Source organism: Pezoporus wallicus, unplaced genomic scaffold (assembly GCF_028554395.1).
Source record: "Pezoporus wallicus isolate ANWC-B61680 ecotype Strahan unplaced genomic scaffold, APGP_CSIRO_Pwel_v1 contig_8047, whole genome shotgun sequence".
Taxonomy (NCBI): domain Eukaryota; kingdom Metazoa; phylum Chordata; class Aves; order Psittaciformes; family Psittacidae; genus Pezoporus; species Pezoporus wallicus.
In genome coordinates this window covers 4,237,090-4,252,356 of record NW_026639548.1, presented here as the reverse complement: position 1 = coordinate 4,252,356, position 15,267 = coordinate 4,237,090, and the positions used below count along the sequence as shown (strand labels likewise).

General features: G+C 39.1%; 1 protein-coding gene across 1 annotated transcript in view; it reads left to right on the top strand.

Moving 5' to 3' along the window:
- Positions 1–376: 376 nt before the first annotated feature.
- Positions 377–15,267, top strand: part of TMEM132C (transmembrane protein 132C) — a 204,621-nt gene continuing 189,730 nt past the window's right edge. The window contains exon 1 of the mRNA XM_057414937.1: positions 377–505. Within this exon, the coding sequence (XP_057270920.1) occupies positions 430–505 (76 nt within the window). The 5' untranslated portion in view covers positions 377–429. The remainder of the gene's footprint in view (positions 506–15,267) is intronic.

The window sequence follows — 15,267 nt, the reverse complement described above, 5'->3', positions numbered from 1 at the left end:
CTGCCGCCGGCCCCGAGATAAAGGCACCGAGGAGCGGAGCCGCAGCCGGCTGGAGCCGCAGCGGAGGGCGCTCGGGTTGAGCCGGGAGAGCCAGCCCCGCCGGCTCCCGGACCTTTCTCCGCCGCTGGAAAAGTTTTGCTCCGGGGAGCGCGGCGGTGCCGCGGCACCCCTCAGCCTCCACCCGCCATGGGCGCTGCGCCCCCGGCCCGCCGGCGCTAGGGCAGGGTGCTGAGGGGAAGGAAAGGAGCCGGCATGGGCAGGAGCCCTCCGCGGGGCTGAGCGGCGCTCCGGAGCGAGGTGTTGCTTGCGAAGCTCGGCGATGGCGCGGCCGCAGCCGGCGGCGGACCGGGAGAGCTAGCGGCATCGGCGGAGCGGCATCGGCGGAGCCCCCCCGGAGCCGAGCCCGGGACCTGTCCCCGTCTCCTCAGCATGGCGGGGGCTGCCCGCGGTGGCGGGCGCTGCTGCCCGGCTGTCAGCCTGCTGCTCGGAGCCCTGCTCTGCGGAGGTAAGCGAACAGGCACTTGTCGCCGGGTGCGGGGGGAGGCCGGCGCTGAGCTGGGGTGAGAAGCGGAGTCACCAGTTGATCGCGGGAGCTGCTCTGCAGCTTCACGCGACGACTGCAACTCTGGAACTCATTCCGAAGCAAGCGTCTTGTTTTCCACCGTAGCGGCGTGTGAACTGGAGTACTCTTGCGTCCGTCTTTACCCGCTGCCTTTTCTTTTAAATCCTGCCGCTGTCTTTCTCTGACGTTTTAAAATGTGCTTCCCCTCATCCCCTTTTTTCTCTCACGTTTATTTGAATGGTAGGAAACCTCGCAAGCTTACATTTGACTAAAAAACGGGGAAAGTTTCCTTTCTTTCTGCCTCAAAAGTGATGGTGTTTACGAATGCATCTTAATTACTGCGTTGTGATAGGAGGATCTTCTCTGTGGGAGAAGGGTGTCCCAGTCGCGGCTTGGAATGGAATATGGGGAGCTGCAAGAGGCACCAGAATACAGCGACAGTGTTTAGGAATACCGTCCTTTAAATTAAATTGGTGTTGTGCGGTGGTAGCTCTAGAGACTGGATAGAAGCCCTGTTACCTGCACAGGACAAGATTCTTGTTATCTTGATTAAAGGGAGAGTTGAGGAACAGGTTTGTCTTAGCAGAGAGGTCATTTGAATGGTCTGATGTTTTTTCTCATCGCTGAACTCTGATCAAAGGGTCCCTTTGACAAAGGCAGATCTCATTTAAAGTGACTTAGGGGGTGCGCACTGTGCATGATCCAAACAGGGATTTCTGTGCAGAGCAGTAGGTGACTGCCATTCTCTACGCTGTTTTCTTGCTGAGACCGTGGTAGTTGTGGATATTTTCTAAAAACATGATCTTCCTCCCTCTTAGGGGCTGGGGCTAGAAACTTGTTAAGCTCTCTGCAATTCTTACTGTGTTGCCATCCTTAGGAATAAAAATAAATAAATAAATATGCCTTTTATCCTGCTGGTATTAGTGGTGCTGTTTGACTGTCGTAAGAAGATTACTAATAAAAGACTCTTCATTGTTCAGTTTGGTCAGTCCTGCCAACCTCTCTCCCAGGGTAGTTGATTGTAGAGGCAGGCGTGAGATATACAGAAGTATCTCAAGAGTGGATCAAGGGCAAAATCAGTAGCAATTCATAACGGGACTTTTCTCACCCTGATCGGTAGGGAAAACAAAGTACTTGGCAGAAAATTGCATTGCCTCTTAATGCCGGTCATTTCAATATAGTACATTAAAATTAATGGACATCCCAGTGACTCGGTATGCTCTGAAAGTGCTGATGTGAGGAGTCTAAAATACGGATTTCTGTTTTGATTGCTGCAGCCTGGAGGTGGGAATTATATTAGCTTTGTGCTCACCTTCAGAGACTGCACAAGATTAAAACTTGTAAGGACGGTCTCATGTTTTTTCTGGGGCAGCATGTCTCGTCTGCCATGCGGCTTTGACAGTCACAAATGCATCCTCTCTATTAAGCATTTGCATTAGACTCAATATATTGAGTTAGGCACTGATATATGGGCTTTTTCTATACGAAAATATTTTTGTAAAAGGGATACATAGGTTATGCCGCTTCTTAAGGGCGGGAGAAAGTGCTACGGTGAGAGGTTATAAACAACCCAACCTCATTAAGCCCTTTCTCGCTGCTGGAACCTGGGTCAGCATTGACTCCGACTGTAAAAAAAAAAAAAAAGTCAGTAGCGCTGTCGCTGCTAGCAGCAGCTGCTGGGGGGTTCTGGGCTATGCTCTATGAGAATAAAAGAGAAAATATTACTTCAGGGAAGAAAAGTAGAACTTCTGAGCAGGGAATTTGCGTCTCAGCATTGCTGGGCACAGTATGATTTTGAAAAGAGCTGGTTAATTAAACTTATTAAATAAGGTGTTTGTATGGTTTCCTTGTGAGGCCTTAACAAGCATTTCATTTGTGCTCCCCTTGTGTATTTGCACTCTTTTTGTTGGCATGTTAGGATAGTGATCTTGAGAGCTGAAGTCCAACTAAATGAAAGTCACTTTATAGCTTGCAAGCGAAAACGTTTGTAAATGTGCTGAGAAACTTACTATTATAGACAAGTTGTCATTTGCTATTTAAAGAGCTATATTTACTTCTCGGAACTCATTAGCATCTCCTATCAGGCCTGATTGCCTAAGAAAATTCTCCTGAAATGTTGCCTTAGGCTTCAGTGTGTTATGCTGTGGTTATTATCTGGCCAATAATGCTAATTCATTCAATCTCAAGAAAGAAGCTTGGCATTTAATTTAAGCCATGCCTCTAGTCAGACCAGGGTGTATAAAAAGTCAGTGTGCTTTTGCATTTAGGTGCAAGCACATGTTTCACATACCAGTTATTGGATGCCTGTTCCCTAGGTGGAGAGTGTGTGTGTGAAATCATATTTACATAAGTAAATCCCAAGTGTATATATATTCCTTTCAGGAAATGACCTCTTTTCAGCGAAGTGCTAATGCATATGCTTAAGCCACTTTATAGCCAATAGGAAGTATTCATGAGCTTGAAGTGAGTTTTTTAATAGTTTTATTGAATCAAAGCTTAAATGTGAACATAAGTGTACAGATTTAGTTTATTGTATAATACACAGATAATTGAGAATCCTCAGTGTCAGATTAGCTGTGAATTATAACATAGAAACTGGAAGTGAAGAATCTAATGAGTCTGAAAAAAAGTGTTTAATGATGCACAGCTAGAAGATTGATTTGTTTGCACAAGGTGCATGTATGTGCAAGAAAGTATTGAATGTGAGCAGATGTTAAAGGTATATGGAGTTACCAGAATTTTAGGTACTGAAGTAGTGTTTGAACACAAATGCAAACACAGTTGTGCATCCATAGGTTGGTATAGCACCTGCTTTATTTATGCTCTTCTTTGTGCCACAATCATGCAATATGTCCTTGGTTTAGATACACTGATGTGGAAACTGATTGTGACTATTTTGAGTATAATTTCATTTCAGTTTTAAATCGTTTAAGCAGTGAAATTAGGTTTCTCATATCTTATGTTGACAGTTCAGTATCATGGCATACCCTAGTGTTATGGAAAACTTCCTAATTTTTCTTTCTTCATTTCATCATGTTAGTGCTAGCTAAGAACAGACTGGGGACCTGCATTATGTAAAATTATAACTACATGGAGTTTTTTAAGTGGCTAATCTCTTTTGGATATAATACTTTCAACATGGAGATTGCGTTATTAGTATTCTAATTTACTTTTTTAGGTATTTGGTAGTAGATCTGAAAGTTTATTAGACACTGTACTTACCTAGTAAAATACTCAGCAGTTGTATTATAAATGATCGTTCAAGAATGCTTCTAAATGCATGATTCTAATATAAAAACATCATACCTGTAATTGCATTTCTACTGCATAAATGTGTGTCTGGTTTTTGAAGTGAGGAACTAAGTATTTGTATGAAAAGAGGTAATAAACAGCACACCATTATGTTTTCTTAAACGGCTAAATATTAGTATTGACAAACTATTTTCATTGAGATGAAAGGATGGGAATTTTATTGAGAATTAGGATTTAATTCTGCATTTTTCTTTTTAAACTACTGTCAAATCAGTAGTTTGGCACTGCTGGAAAGGTGGCTTATATGGAACAGCTAAAACTCTATTAGTAATGGCAGATTTGCTAGCAGTGTTAGTATACAAACTTTCCTGGCCAGTTTAGAAGGTAATGCCCCTCTGCATTATCTGAGCCGCGTTTAGTACCTGTGGTTAGAGCATGCCTATTTAAGGCATTTAATCAAGATACAAATAAGTAAATGAAAGTTTGAAATCTTCAGGTTATGATCATGCCATTGAAGAGGCATCAGAGATTTGTTGTGCCGAATCTCAGTTTTTTTCAAGGCTTTGGTGTAAACCCTTTGATTTACTCAGATGCTGCATGCAAGTTTGTGCTGCCACACTGAGTTTTGGCAGTAGTTCACATCTGGCAAGCTCCACTAGATGTGTCCTAGCTGTTTTGAGAGAGAAAAGCATATTATGTTTAAAGATGTAAAAGTGAAAGGGCAACAAGTTGAGAGAAGTAAAGCGTGTAAATACAGTAATTGAAAATCATCTAATATAAATGTTAAAAAGATAAAAGGAGGCTGTGAGAGAAAGAAAACTCTTATTATGGGTGACTTAAAATAATACTTCTCCATTAGTTTGAAGGAGGCATTTACTGTATCCTAGGTAGGTAAGATACCAAAAAGGAAATTTAGTAGATTTAGTGAAAGGAAAGCTGTGTAGCAGGAATTAGACCTTGTTTCTGCTGCCAGGAATACCACTGTCTTGCTGTTTTTATCATTCATTTCCTTCTTTCTGTCCCTGTCTCATTCATTATGATTGTCATTTCATTGGTGAGAGACTTGATCCTGGTTTGACCACTTTGTCCAGTGAGGCCTTTTTGTTTGCTTAGTACCTAAACACCACAGTGATACAAATGCAGGCAATATTTTGTAGTGCTGTAAGGTGTTAACTTTTAAGGTGTTTGGTTGAAATTTGGGTGCTCTGTCCTTCGTAGTGATAAGCAATAACTTTCTGGCCAGGAAACTTGCTTTTGTCTAGCTCAAACTCATGTCCTGACTTGCTCTTACAGGCCTGAGTCCTTTATATTTTATTCAGTCTTCCTTACAGACTCAGTACCCTAGCAAAACAGTTTCACAGTGTTCAGCTCTTCAAGCAGTTGTACTGTTTTGTGTTCTGTGGACTGGCTCAGGCTCTAGTGACAGATGTGACCCCTTTGAAACAGGGACAGACAAATGGTGCATTCAAAGTTCATAGCTTCTGCAGTCTCCTCACTTAGAGGTATCTGGTAAAAGCCTGCGGATGCGTCTAGCTTTGGAAATAATTTCAGTCCAGTAGTGCCTGTGTGTCTGTTTTAGTTAGCAAATGGAAATACCCTATTTGTTCACAATTTTTGGGTCAATACACAGCCTCGGGTCACCATTTTTCTTTTCAACTGTATCTAGTGAAATGACCCAGTGAGTCTACTCTTCTATTTTCTTTGCTATTCCAAAGCATATTAATCTATTGGGCTTGAATTACATAAACAAAGTGTCATCCCCATCACTAAAATTACAGGCATCTTTGCAGCACTGGTCAATTAGGTGAACTTTTCTTTAGGGAAGTACATTTTGACTAAGTGGTTCTTTGCCCCTACACTTAAGACGTGCTAATGTGTTACTGTTGCATTACTGGTATCTTGGGTCAGTAACTTTGTGCTTGGAAACCACCTTTTTTGGCACTTCTTTTGCTTGACTAACACAGATCATGCTAATCGCAGTTGCACTGTCACTATCAAAAGCATTCATTCACAACTGTGCAGCTTTAGCAGCTTGACAGACATAAATAGCTTGATGAGTCTCCTTAAGTGGACACTTCTTTTATTATATACTGCAGTATGAATTTAATCTGATTTTACCATCTGCTAGTGTAATGAGTTTCATGTGTAAGGCCAAAAACCTTTTAGGTTATCTGTTTCTTCTCACACAATATTTTCCGTTTTCTTCTACAGTTGTTATAAAGTTTCTGTAATTTTATAGAAGGATGGTGTCAAGTTCTTAATATTTTTTTAATTGAAAATACATTAATGTCTGATGCTACCAGAATTTCTGCATTTGGTGCTTTTTTATTGTGTGTTCCGCTTTAAGATCAGGAAACACAAACCTGCTGCAAGGGGAGACTGTAAATGAATTGCCCTTTTCAGTGCTATGAAACAAACACTAAGCCCCAAAACAGTGATTAAGAATTTGACATTTATACGGAAAGTTTGAAGTTAAATAAGAATGTAAAGAGGAGGGGGGAGGGAAAGCTTGCTTAATTATTAAAAAAAAAAGGACTTTGAAAAGAGTTTATGCTTTTGGCTAGAAAAAAAAAAAAGACTTTATGGTCTCCTGAGCACATCTAAAAGTCAGTTCTTTGTGCATGAAGAGGAAATCTGAGGTAAATAAAAGGTAAACTGATATCCCATGGTACTGATGCAACAAAGGGGTTGGTCCATTAGATTCTGCTTGTTAACTGCAACATGTAATCACAGAGTATAGATGTCGAAATACATCCAGCAATACATCTAATGTTGTATTATTTACATAATTGCTGTGCTTTTTTTATTGGTAAAATTTTTCAACGAAGCAGTTCTGAATTTGAAAATATTTTTGAAACTGATACAATTTACAAACAATCTACTTTTAAAATTGTGCTAGCTTTTAAAATTTACTAAGATAATATACTTTGTGTAGTTTCATGTGAAATTTATCACTTTGACTTCTGGTAGACGTCTTCAAATACAAAATGATTAAAGTGTAGATACTCTATGGAGCACATTGTTAGTATTTTTCTATAATATTGTTTCGATATTACAGAAATTAACCAGCTTTTTTTAAGTGCTGTGGAAAGATTTGTCATTCCAAATGACTTTTGACAATTATTTTAACATTATACAACTTTTTTTACTTCTTCTGGTTAAGAATGAAAGAAAACTTTAAAATGGTATTCTGTCCTTCTGAAGTTCCATTTTCCAACCAGTTGTATTGCCTGAGGCTGCAGTTCCTTACCAGCTTGAGCCAACGTAAATTGATGCTGCCAGGTTCCTGCCCTCTCCCAAACTGAGCAACCCTCTTTTTGTGCCAACTCTGGCATGCTTCTCATTCCTCTGTAAGCTGCTTCAGGCAGATAAAGGCCATAAAATACTTTATTTTTAAAATGATTTTATAAAGGGTAAGTTTCTATCACCTTGGGATCAACTTACTGCTTGTATAAGCAAAAAAGAGGATGGGCCGACTGGTGGAGAGGCAGCTTAAACAAGTATGGTACTGCAGCCTAGCACTTACAGTGGTATGGCTTTAATTTGTTCCTGGGACACTACAGTAGAAAAGATGGTTATGGGAGTTGCTTACAATATATATCCATTATATATTACATTATGTATATACGTGGGATATTAAACACTGAGAGGTTAGAGAACATCAAAAGCGCTTGGTAAATGATGCAGCTTTGATTTCTGTATTGGGTGTGTTTTTCTTATTCTGCTGATTCTGTACCATTTTGAACACATAAAAGTGAGGCTTACGGTAATGTTTTGTAATTTCCTGTAGTAGAATGCATTTCAGGTAGAATGCACTTTTTGATGCCTAAGATACAACTGTTTTTCTGAATTCAGACCAAATGCACATTGTCACCACTACCCCCACCCACTATCCCCACTAAAAAAGAGCCCAAACCCCAACTTTCTTGCACTATTATTACAAACAGGATTAGTAGCACTGCTTCTAATTAGAATTGCCATTAAAAGAGTTTGGATTTAGTTTTGTATAAATTTCCCCAGCCATTCCATTAACTGTTTCAGCTAGTGTACTGCATGCCAAGCATCTGCCTCAGATTGAATACATTTTTTCTTTTCCAGAACTTCAGCCAAGAGTTCAGTGGTTTACAAGAGCAGAGCTGGTGGAGTGGGGGAAGCTGTGCATTCTCCTTTGTCTAGGAAGCATTGCTGACCTCTTCTTAGAGAAGATATCCCAATGAAACTTGGCAGGAGGAGACTTGTGAGATTGCTGAGAAAATAGTCCATGGTTGATCTTATAGGATGTCAAGTTAGCAGCGTTGCAAAGAATTAATTTGCTCATGACAAGGAAAGTCTTGATGTGTCCTTACAACTAAATTTCATGAAAATTGCTATGCAGTGGGCATATGCCATGTTATGGTGAGCTCTACTTCCCTTTCAATTACAGATCTTTACTGCAGAAGTCTAACATGGGTATAGCATAAGAGTTGTGGGTAGGGACAGCATCCATCTGTGTCCAGTGTGAAATCCTTGTGATTTCAGTCACGTGTTGATTGGAAAAAAAGGATTAAGGCTTGAGCAAAATGGGTATAGAAGTACATAGCTGCTAGAGTGTGGGTGTTTTGGTCAGAGCTTGGAATGCAGAGTGCATTCCTACAGTAGTGATGTGTTGTATATGGAGGAGAAATAGAGGTGGAATGGTGGGGTGCAGGCCTACTGTAATGTTCCTGCTTCAATGCCCATTATAACCAGGTAGACCTTCCTGTTGCCATCAGTGGGTGCAGAGTCAGGCCCAACTGTTTTCTTAATAAATTATTTTAATCTCGTTTTCTGTAGCTGAATTATTCTTTCAGTCATTGTACAACGCTGTTAGACTTGTGGTGGGACAGTAAAAGCCGACTGAATGCTGGTCTGTACTTACTGGGCTGTTGCAGCATGTTTGTTACAGACACCTCCAGCATTTGCCTGATGGATGGGTGGTGTGTATGTGCTGGTAGAGAAAGTAATTGTGCTTTATTAATCTTCTACTTTTTTAAACCCCACTTGATATGGTGTCCTTTTTTTCTTTTTATTTTCATATCTCTCTAGAGAGAGACAGAATGTATGTTTTTGTTCTTACAGAATCAAGTGATGTATCACTCTGCTGGCATGAAATAAAGAGTAGCAAATATAATAAGTAACTACTGTGGGGAAGGTAATGCAGTATTGACTTCTCAGTACCTGTTAATTTTCACTGATCAGAGCATCAGGGAAGAGAGATTGAATTTGGCTGCCCCTTAGTGAGGGTGAATACCTGCCTGTGAATAGTATTAGCCTGAAAACTCAGGAGGGTTTCAGTTTTGCAACAGATTTCAGTAAAAATGTGTAGAGGAGCAAGTTGTATTACACCTTTGTCACACTTCTACATAACTGTATATTGTTGTTCCTCACAGTTGTGCTTTTTTAATAATGAGTTTAATTTAGGATTTGTTTCTTAGCTGCTTTGCTCTTTTGGTGGGTACTCTGAATCTCGATGATGTGTTTCTGCACACTCCAGGTGTGCAGTATTGAACTGTTTAGATGGAGAAGATGCTTCCCTGTGTGTGGCTTGAATTTGGGATTTGGACTTGAGTCATCCAGCATATGGGTAGCACAACTAGAAAAGACGCCACATTTTCTGGAGACGGCGTCAGTGCTATAAGATGCTTGTTCAGTGAATGTGTGCATGACACGCTTTGGCATTAGTAGCCAAAGGGAGCTGCACATGCCTAACACACATGTAAAGCCTGTGCCTCTTGGAAAAGCTGATGTGACATTCCATGAGTTTGTGATTATTCTTGACTAGGTCTCTTGTGTCTATCCTGTTATGTCTTCATTGCATATCTTCAAAGCATAGTCTTTTTAGATGACAAAGCTTGCTATTTAAAAAAAAGAAACCAAACGATAAATTGTGTTTTCTTTGGAAGAGCGACTGTCATATTTTCCATCTTTTGTAGGTGTTCAAAAAGACAGGCTTTTGTGAGATGCTGTTGAGCTCATACTGTTTTAAATGTCTTTGTGCTTCTGTTGTTCATAATCATCCCATTGACAATTCCAGAAGGAAGTTTATTAAAAAATTCAAAAATATGCAACTCTCTTTGAAGGTATTTGTTTAGCATGCCCTCTTGTCAGATCTCAGCAAGAAAAGGGGTATTTTAGTGGAAAGAGCAAGAAATTCTAAGTAGGGTTTCCTCTTTAATTTTTTCTCTAGCTCTGTGTGCAGATGTGAAGGCTTAGGTAACCTCTCAGATTGAATTTGTTCATCTGTAAAACGGGAACAACTATAGCTCTTGATTGCCTTTTTGTTATAATGTGGGTAGAAAAAAAATTCTTCTTTGCAAGTTCTTTTTAAAATAATATCTGCAGCAGATTAGACAGTAACGTGAATTATTACTGTTTCATTTTTACCCAGAGGAAAAACCACACTGATAAAAGATCAGTATCGCGTGCTGGTACTCAGCAAGTAATTGCAGGTGCTAATTAGTCATATTTTCGTATTGATTCCATAAGCTAATGTGTTGTGCTTTGGAATGTCAGCAAACTAGTAGAAGGAATTGTGTGAAACATAATGGAATTAGTATATTCTCTTTCCTTTGGAATGTCACAAGCAGTGTGGAGATGAAAAGGGGATACTGGCTGGTCTTGAAAGACAAATGCTGATTGGAAGTACCTACAGTGCAGTGCCCATCTGGAAGGTCTTACTTTATTATGTTACACATTTATTCAAAGAACCGTAGATTCTTATTTCACGGATTAAAGTTGGGTATTGCTGTATTTCAGGCTCAAAGCTTCACAAGTCCCCTAAGCTTCAGGCTTCCATTGAACTTTAGTCTTGGTTTTGCAAATTCATTTAGAATTAAATTAGCTGAGTGATGAAACTGTGATACTTCAATAGAAATCATCAGCTGACATTTAAACATGATCATGTAGTGCAGTAACGTCAGAACTGGTCTGAGGTAAAAATCATGCCTTTAGGCAATATAGTTCAGGGAAGTCACAAAATGCAAATTATTTATTTAAAGAGTACTTAAGTTTTTGTTTTATTTGGGAAGAAGATAAAGATCCACTTTTGTCAGTAATGCAAATGTGTAAGATTGGATTTGAATCTACAGTTCTGAGTGTCTGTAGGATTTTGGATCCTGATCTAGACCCTTAATAGATCTCTCAGCTTTGTATATTGAATCAAGCTAACAGTGGTTCAAACACACTTAAACTTTAGGAATGTTCTGACCTTTCTTTACCTTCAGGCTCTTGCACCTACTCTTCATTTATCATTCAATAAGAATATGTCAGATTGAAGCTGTGGGTCCCCAATGCTTATTAGTTTCTCTTGACTTTTTGTAGGAGCATTGTTTCATGACTGTGGATTTTTCTGAAATTAAAGATGAGATTTTAGTGTTAAAACCCCCACATGAGTAACTGCCAAGATGCTGGCATAAGCTGTTGGCTGATCAAGTTCTAGGTCTTTCATAATGAAGCAAATTCTGCTCTGTGGGCACTTGTCATGCCCTGCATATTGCAAGTGAAATCCTTGTTTCAGTAGAGGTTTTTCAATTCATCAAGATTTCAACCCACATATATATGTGGTTCAGTATATACATGCATGTGTGTCTGTGTGTGTGTGTATATGTGAAATGATTCATGGTTGCTTGGTAAAGTGTCTTCAGTCTGCCTCATTTTACCATGCAATTTCCCTTCCTATGAAGGGAAACGGATTTGATTAAGAGGACATTCGTACTGCTATTTACAGGCAAAGAGTAGTTTTGTATGAATTCTTCTTTAATAGCATTTATATATTCTTTTGCTTGAAGAGCTAGTTCAGGATGCCAGATGTAATTTGGCACTACTAAACCATGTCAGAGTTGAAATGATTTTGGAAATCTCTGCTAATTAATCTGTGTTTATAAGTGATAGATGCACTTCAGATAGTTCTATTTCAGCATCCTTCACGGGTAAGATTTATTCTACCCATGGAGCTGGAAAGCTTTATTTTCCTGTTAGTGTGCTGTTTTGTGTATTAGGTTATCCAAAGCTGCTACTCTAATATGTCATCTAGCCTTCCACTCCCTTAGAGGTGTGGCTTGCCAGCCTATGATTTTGTTAATTTCTAATTATCTTTGAAGAAATATACTTTGGTTTATATTGAAATTTAAATTCTATACTAACATGGCACAAAAGTGAATAGAACTCTATATAAGTACAGGGTGAATATGACATCCCCCTTCCCCTTGTAATTTTAAATTTGTCTCACCGCATTTTAGATTTTAGCTCCTCTTAACTGAAAATGAAATCAAACAGTGTGAGGTTTGGGAAAACTGTTTTGAAGAAGCAGCAAATGCAAACCACATGGTACACTTACATTGTGAAGAAATCCTTCTTCATTGGAAAAACAAACTCTAGTGGGTTTACTGAGCAACATTTCAAAGCAGTTTGAGGTGAAAGGTCTGTGGTTTAATTCATTGCAGATGTGATACTTCCTAATGGATAGGTGTTATATTAAAAAATAAGTGGGAAGGACAATAAAATTGAAGTTTCTTTTTTGTTAGAATTGGTGGTTTAATAAATGAGTTTAATCAGAATTTTTCTATCTAAAAAGTGTCAGATACCTGTGTATAGGAATTCACATCCGGATTAACTGTTCAACACTTTCCACTGTAATACCCTTTAAAAATGAGGCTTTCTCAAGCTGTAACAGTTTTAGCTGGAGTTTTTCATGCTGCATATGTTCTGACTGATTTGCAAAAGTTTCTGTGAAGTGATTCAGTTGTTTCTGAGAACAAAGCCAGCTAGAAATCCTAAGTTCTAGCCAGCTAGAATCACCTCTATGAGCAGCACTAGTTGTCTTAAATCCTGTGATTTTTCACTGTTACAGGCAAAGATAGATGGTGTTTTCCTTAATCTCTCTTTCTGAAGTGATGATGATGTATGAATGCTAGCATTCATTCTTACTAAATAAGATTCATGACTGCAGATAATTCCTGCAAACATGACCCTGAATTAAAAGAAGGCACATAAAAAAGGGGATAAAAATATTTTTGAAGCTGTATAGCTCTTGGTCTAATTCCATGAAAGATCTATTCAAAGATGCCTGACTTCTAAGTCTGAAAATTGGTTTTAGTCTATTCTTAATGCAGAATTGAGAGGGTGGCTGCAGCATTATTCTGAGAATCTTGTCTTTGTGGAGCACACTGCATCTCAGATACCAGAGCTGCATCTGGATTTTCTTGGGTACGTTCCTCTTTAACTGTTACAAGCCATCATGGGTCCAGTTTCCAGGGCAAAAGCTGCAGAGGCTCTCACACGCTGTCAGAATGCCTCCTTCCTCTATCCTGTTTCATGCAGAAAAGGAGGAGGAAGCAATCTCAGGGTATGACAAGGGTTAAGGAACAGGTGGTTATCTACAGGATGGCTGTCTCATTTCGTACACAGGATGGATAGCTTCCTGGGAAAAAAAAATCCCAGTTTTTGTACTGAAGGAGGTTATTGTCTGTGGTCTTCTGCTTCATTTGTTACAGAAGCTGAAAGGTGTGTAGATGTAACAGGCTCAGCATGGGTTTAACTTCCAAATTTATACAGAGGGGAACTTTGGCATTTTTGAGCATAAACATTCTCTGTTATTGTCACTGTTTTTCATACTCTGGTGAGAGCATCCTAGAACATATTTTTAAATAGCTCTTCAAAGACCACGAAAGTGTCCTCATGAGCCAAATGTAACCTAACAGAAGGAAGATGGAAAGAGGATATCTGGTTCTAAGCTTCTTATGTTACCTCTCAAACTTCCCTTGGCATTCAGGACTTCATTTTCTGAATCCCTCCTTTATTTTTACTTGTTGTATCTAGACATGCTGGAGAAGTTTGCAGATTGATTTGAATCTCATGGAAGTAACAAAGATTATAGGAAGACAAAAAGGAGTTTTGTAACACTCTGGGGACTTATACTCTGTTCTTGTTCCTGCCACAGATTTAGCACTATGCTTGAAAAAAGGCAGATTTTTGTTATGCTTTCATACATTTTATAGCTGTCCCTAACATAAGCAAGAGATTTGCTCAGAACTTACACTTAATTCATCAGAAAATCAGGCCACAGCTTTTCTAAATTAGGCATCTGTGTTAGCAGATGCTTCTGAGAGTGTAGTTACTAATTTTGCTGTGCTGCAGTTCACCCTTTTAGAATTACAGAAAACTCTGTTCCAGGAGAGTGTTGTGTAAGGAAATGTATCAATGTTTCTGAAGTCTGGTGTATAGTACTGTGATGAGCTGCGTAAAAAGCTTATCAGTTTTAAGAATTTAATGCAACACTTAAATATTGCATCTTGAATTAATGCATAGGCTTATACGTAATGCTGCAGAAATGGTGAGTAGCTGTCCATTTTGTCAGCCTTAGGCAGAAGTTCTCTGGAAGAAATAATATGTCATTAAAGGCTGTATCTTAATGCATATGTATGTTGGGATGAATTAAGTTCAAGTCTGGATTTCCTTATTACTTTTTTAGTGCTTTCCTTGGCAAACTTAACATCCTTTTTTGTAAGGAACCTTCTGGCTCATTGTAGGCTATTCCTGCTGCTTTTAATATCCTTTGAGATTGATTCATGAAGTGCCAACATCTTGAGCTGTGGAAAAAGAGTAAGAATCCTGAAGAAAGACCTTGGATACATGGGAATAAATTTGAACTCAAACTCTTTATGTGCCACTTTGATGTGAAATCACATCTTGTGATTCAAAGAACTTTTTATTGTTAATTAAGGCCATTAATTCAATCAGTTCTATTTTGATTAAAAACTGACAGCATTAGCAAAATGTATAAAGACAGCATCTGGATTGGGTTTATTGGAATGATATTTTAGGAAACTGAAAGGTTTCTTCAGTAACATTTGAACATGTCTCTATGTGATAACTACTTGAAGAAAAAATCCTCCATGGGCAGATGAGCTCAAGAACACTTTTCTTTTAGTGACATTCACGTGGTTAATATCCTGGTGTAAGATAGGTCAATGTGTGTTTCTATTTCATTAAGTGACGGTTCATCACAGGAGAATAAAGTTGTGAGGAAAGAAGAAAAAATGGAAATGAAGGGTTCAGTGAAAGGATGTTAGAATACCATGTGTGCCTGTAGGGGATGGTGGTGGACCCACAATGCAGCCAGCTTGGAGTACTGCATGTTTTGAAAATGTACCAGCCGTAGAGGTCACGGGGGGAAGAACCTGTGACTTTTTGGCTTCTTTTAATTAGGCCTTTGAACAGAGTGCAGGAAAGAAAGAAAATCAAAGTGATATTTCCTTATGAACTGGTCAGGTGGCCATGTTTATGACTTGCTGTACGTGCTTTCAGTTGTTTCAAAGGTATATCTGATTCAGGTATTTTTTTATAAGATGGCTCTCAGTAGCTTTGTGGTCAGATAGGGTAGTAGAAACTGTACGCAAATAGATAAAACTTTGTCTCTTACCTGTGTAACTTTATTG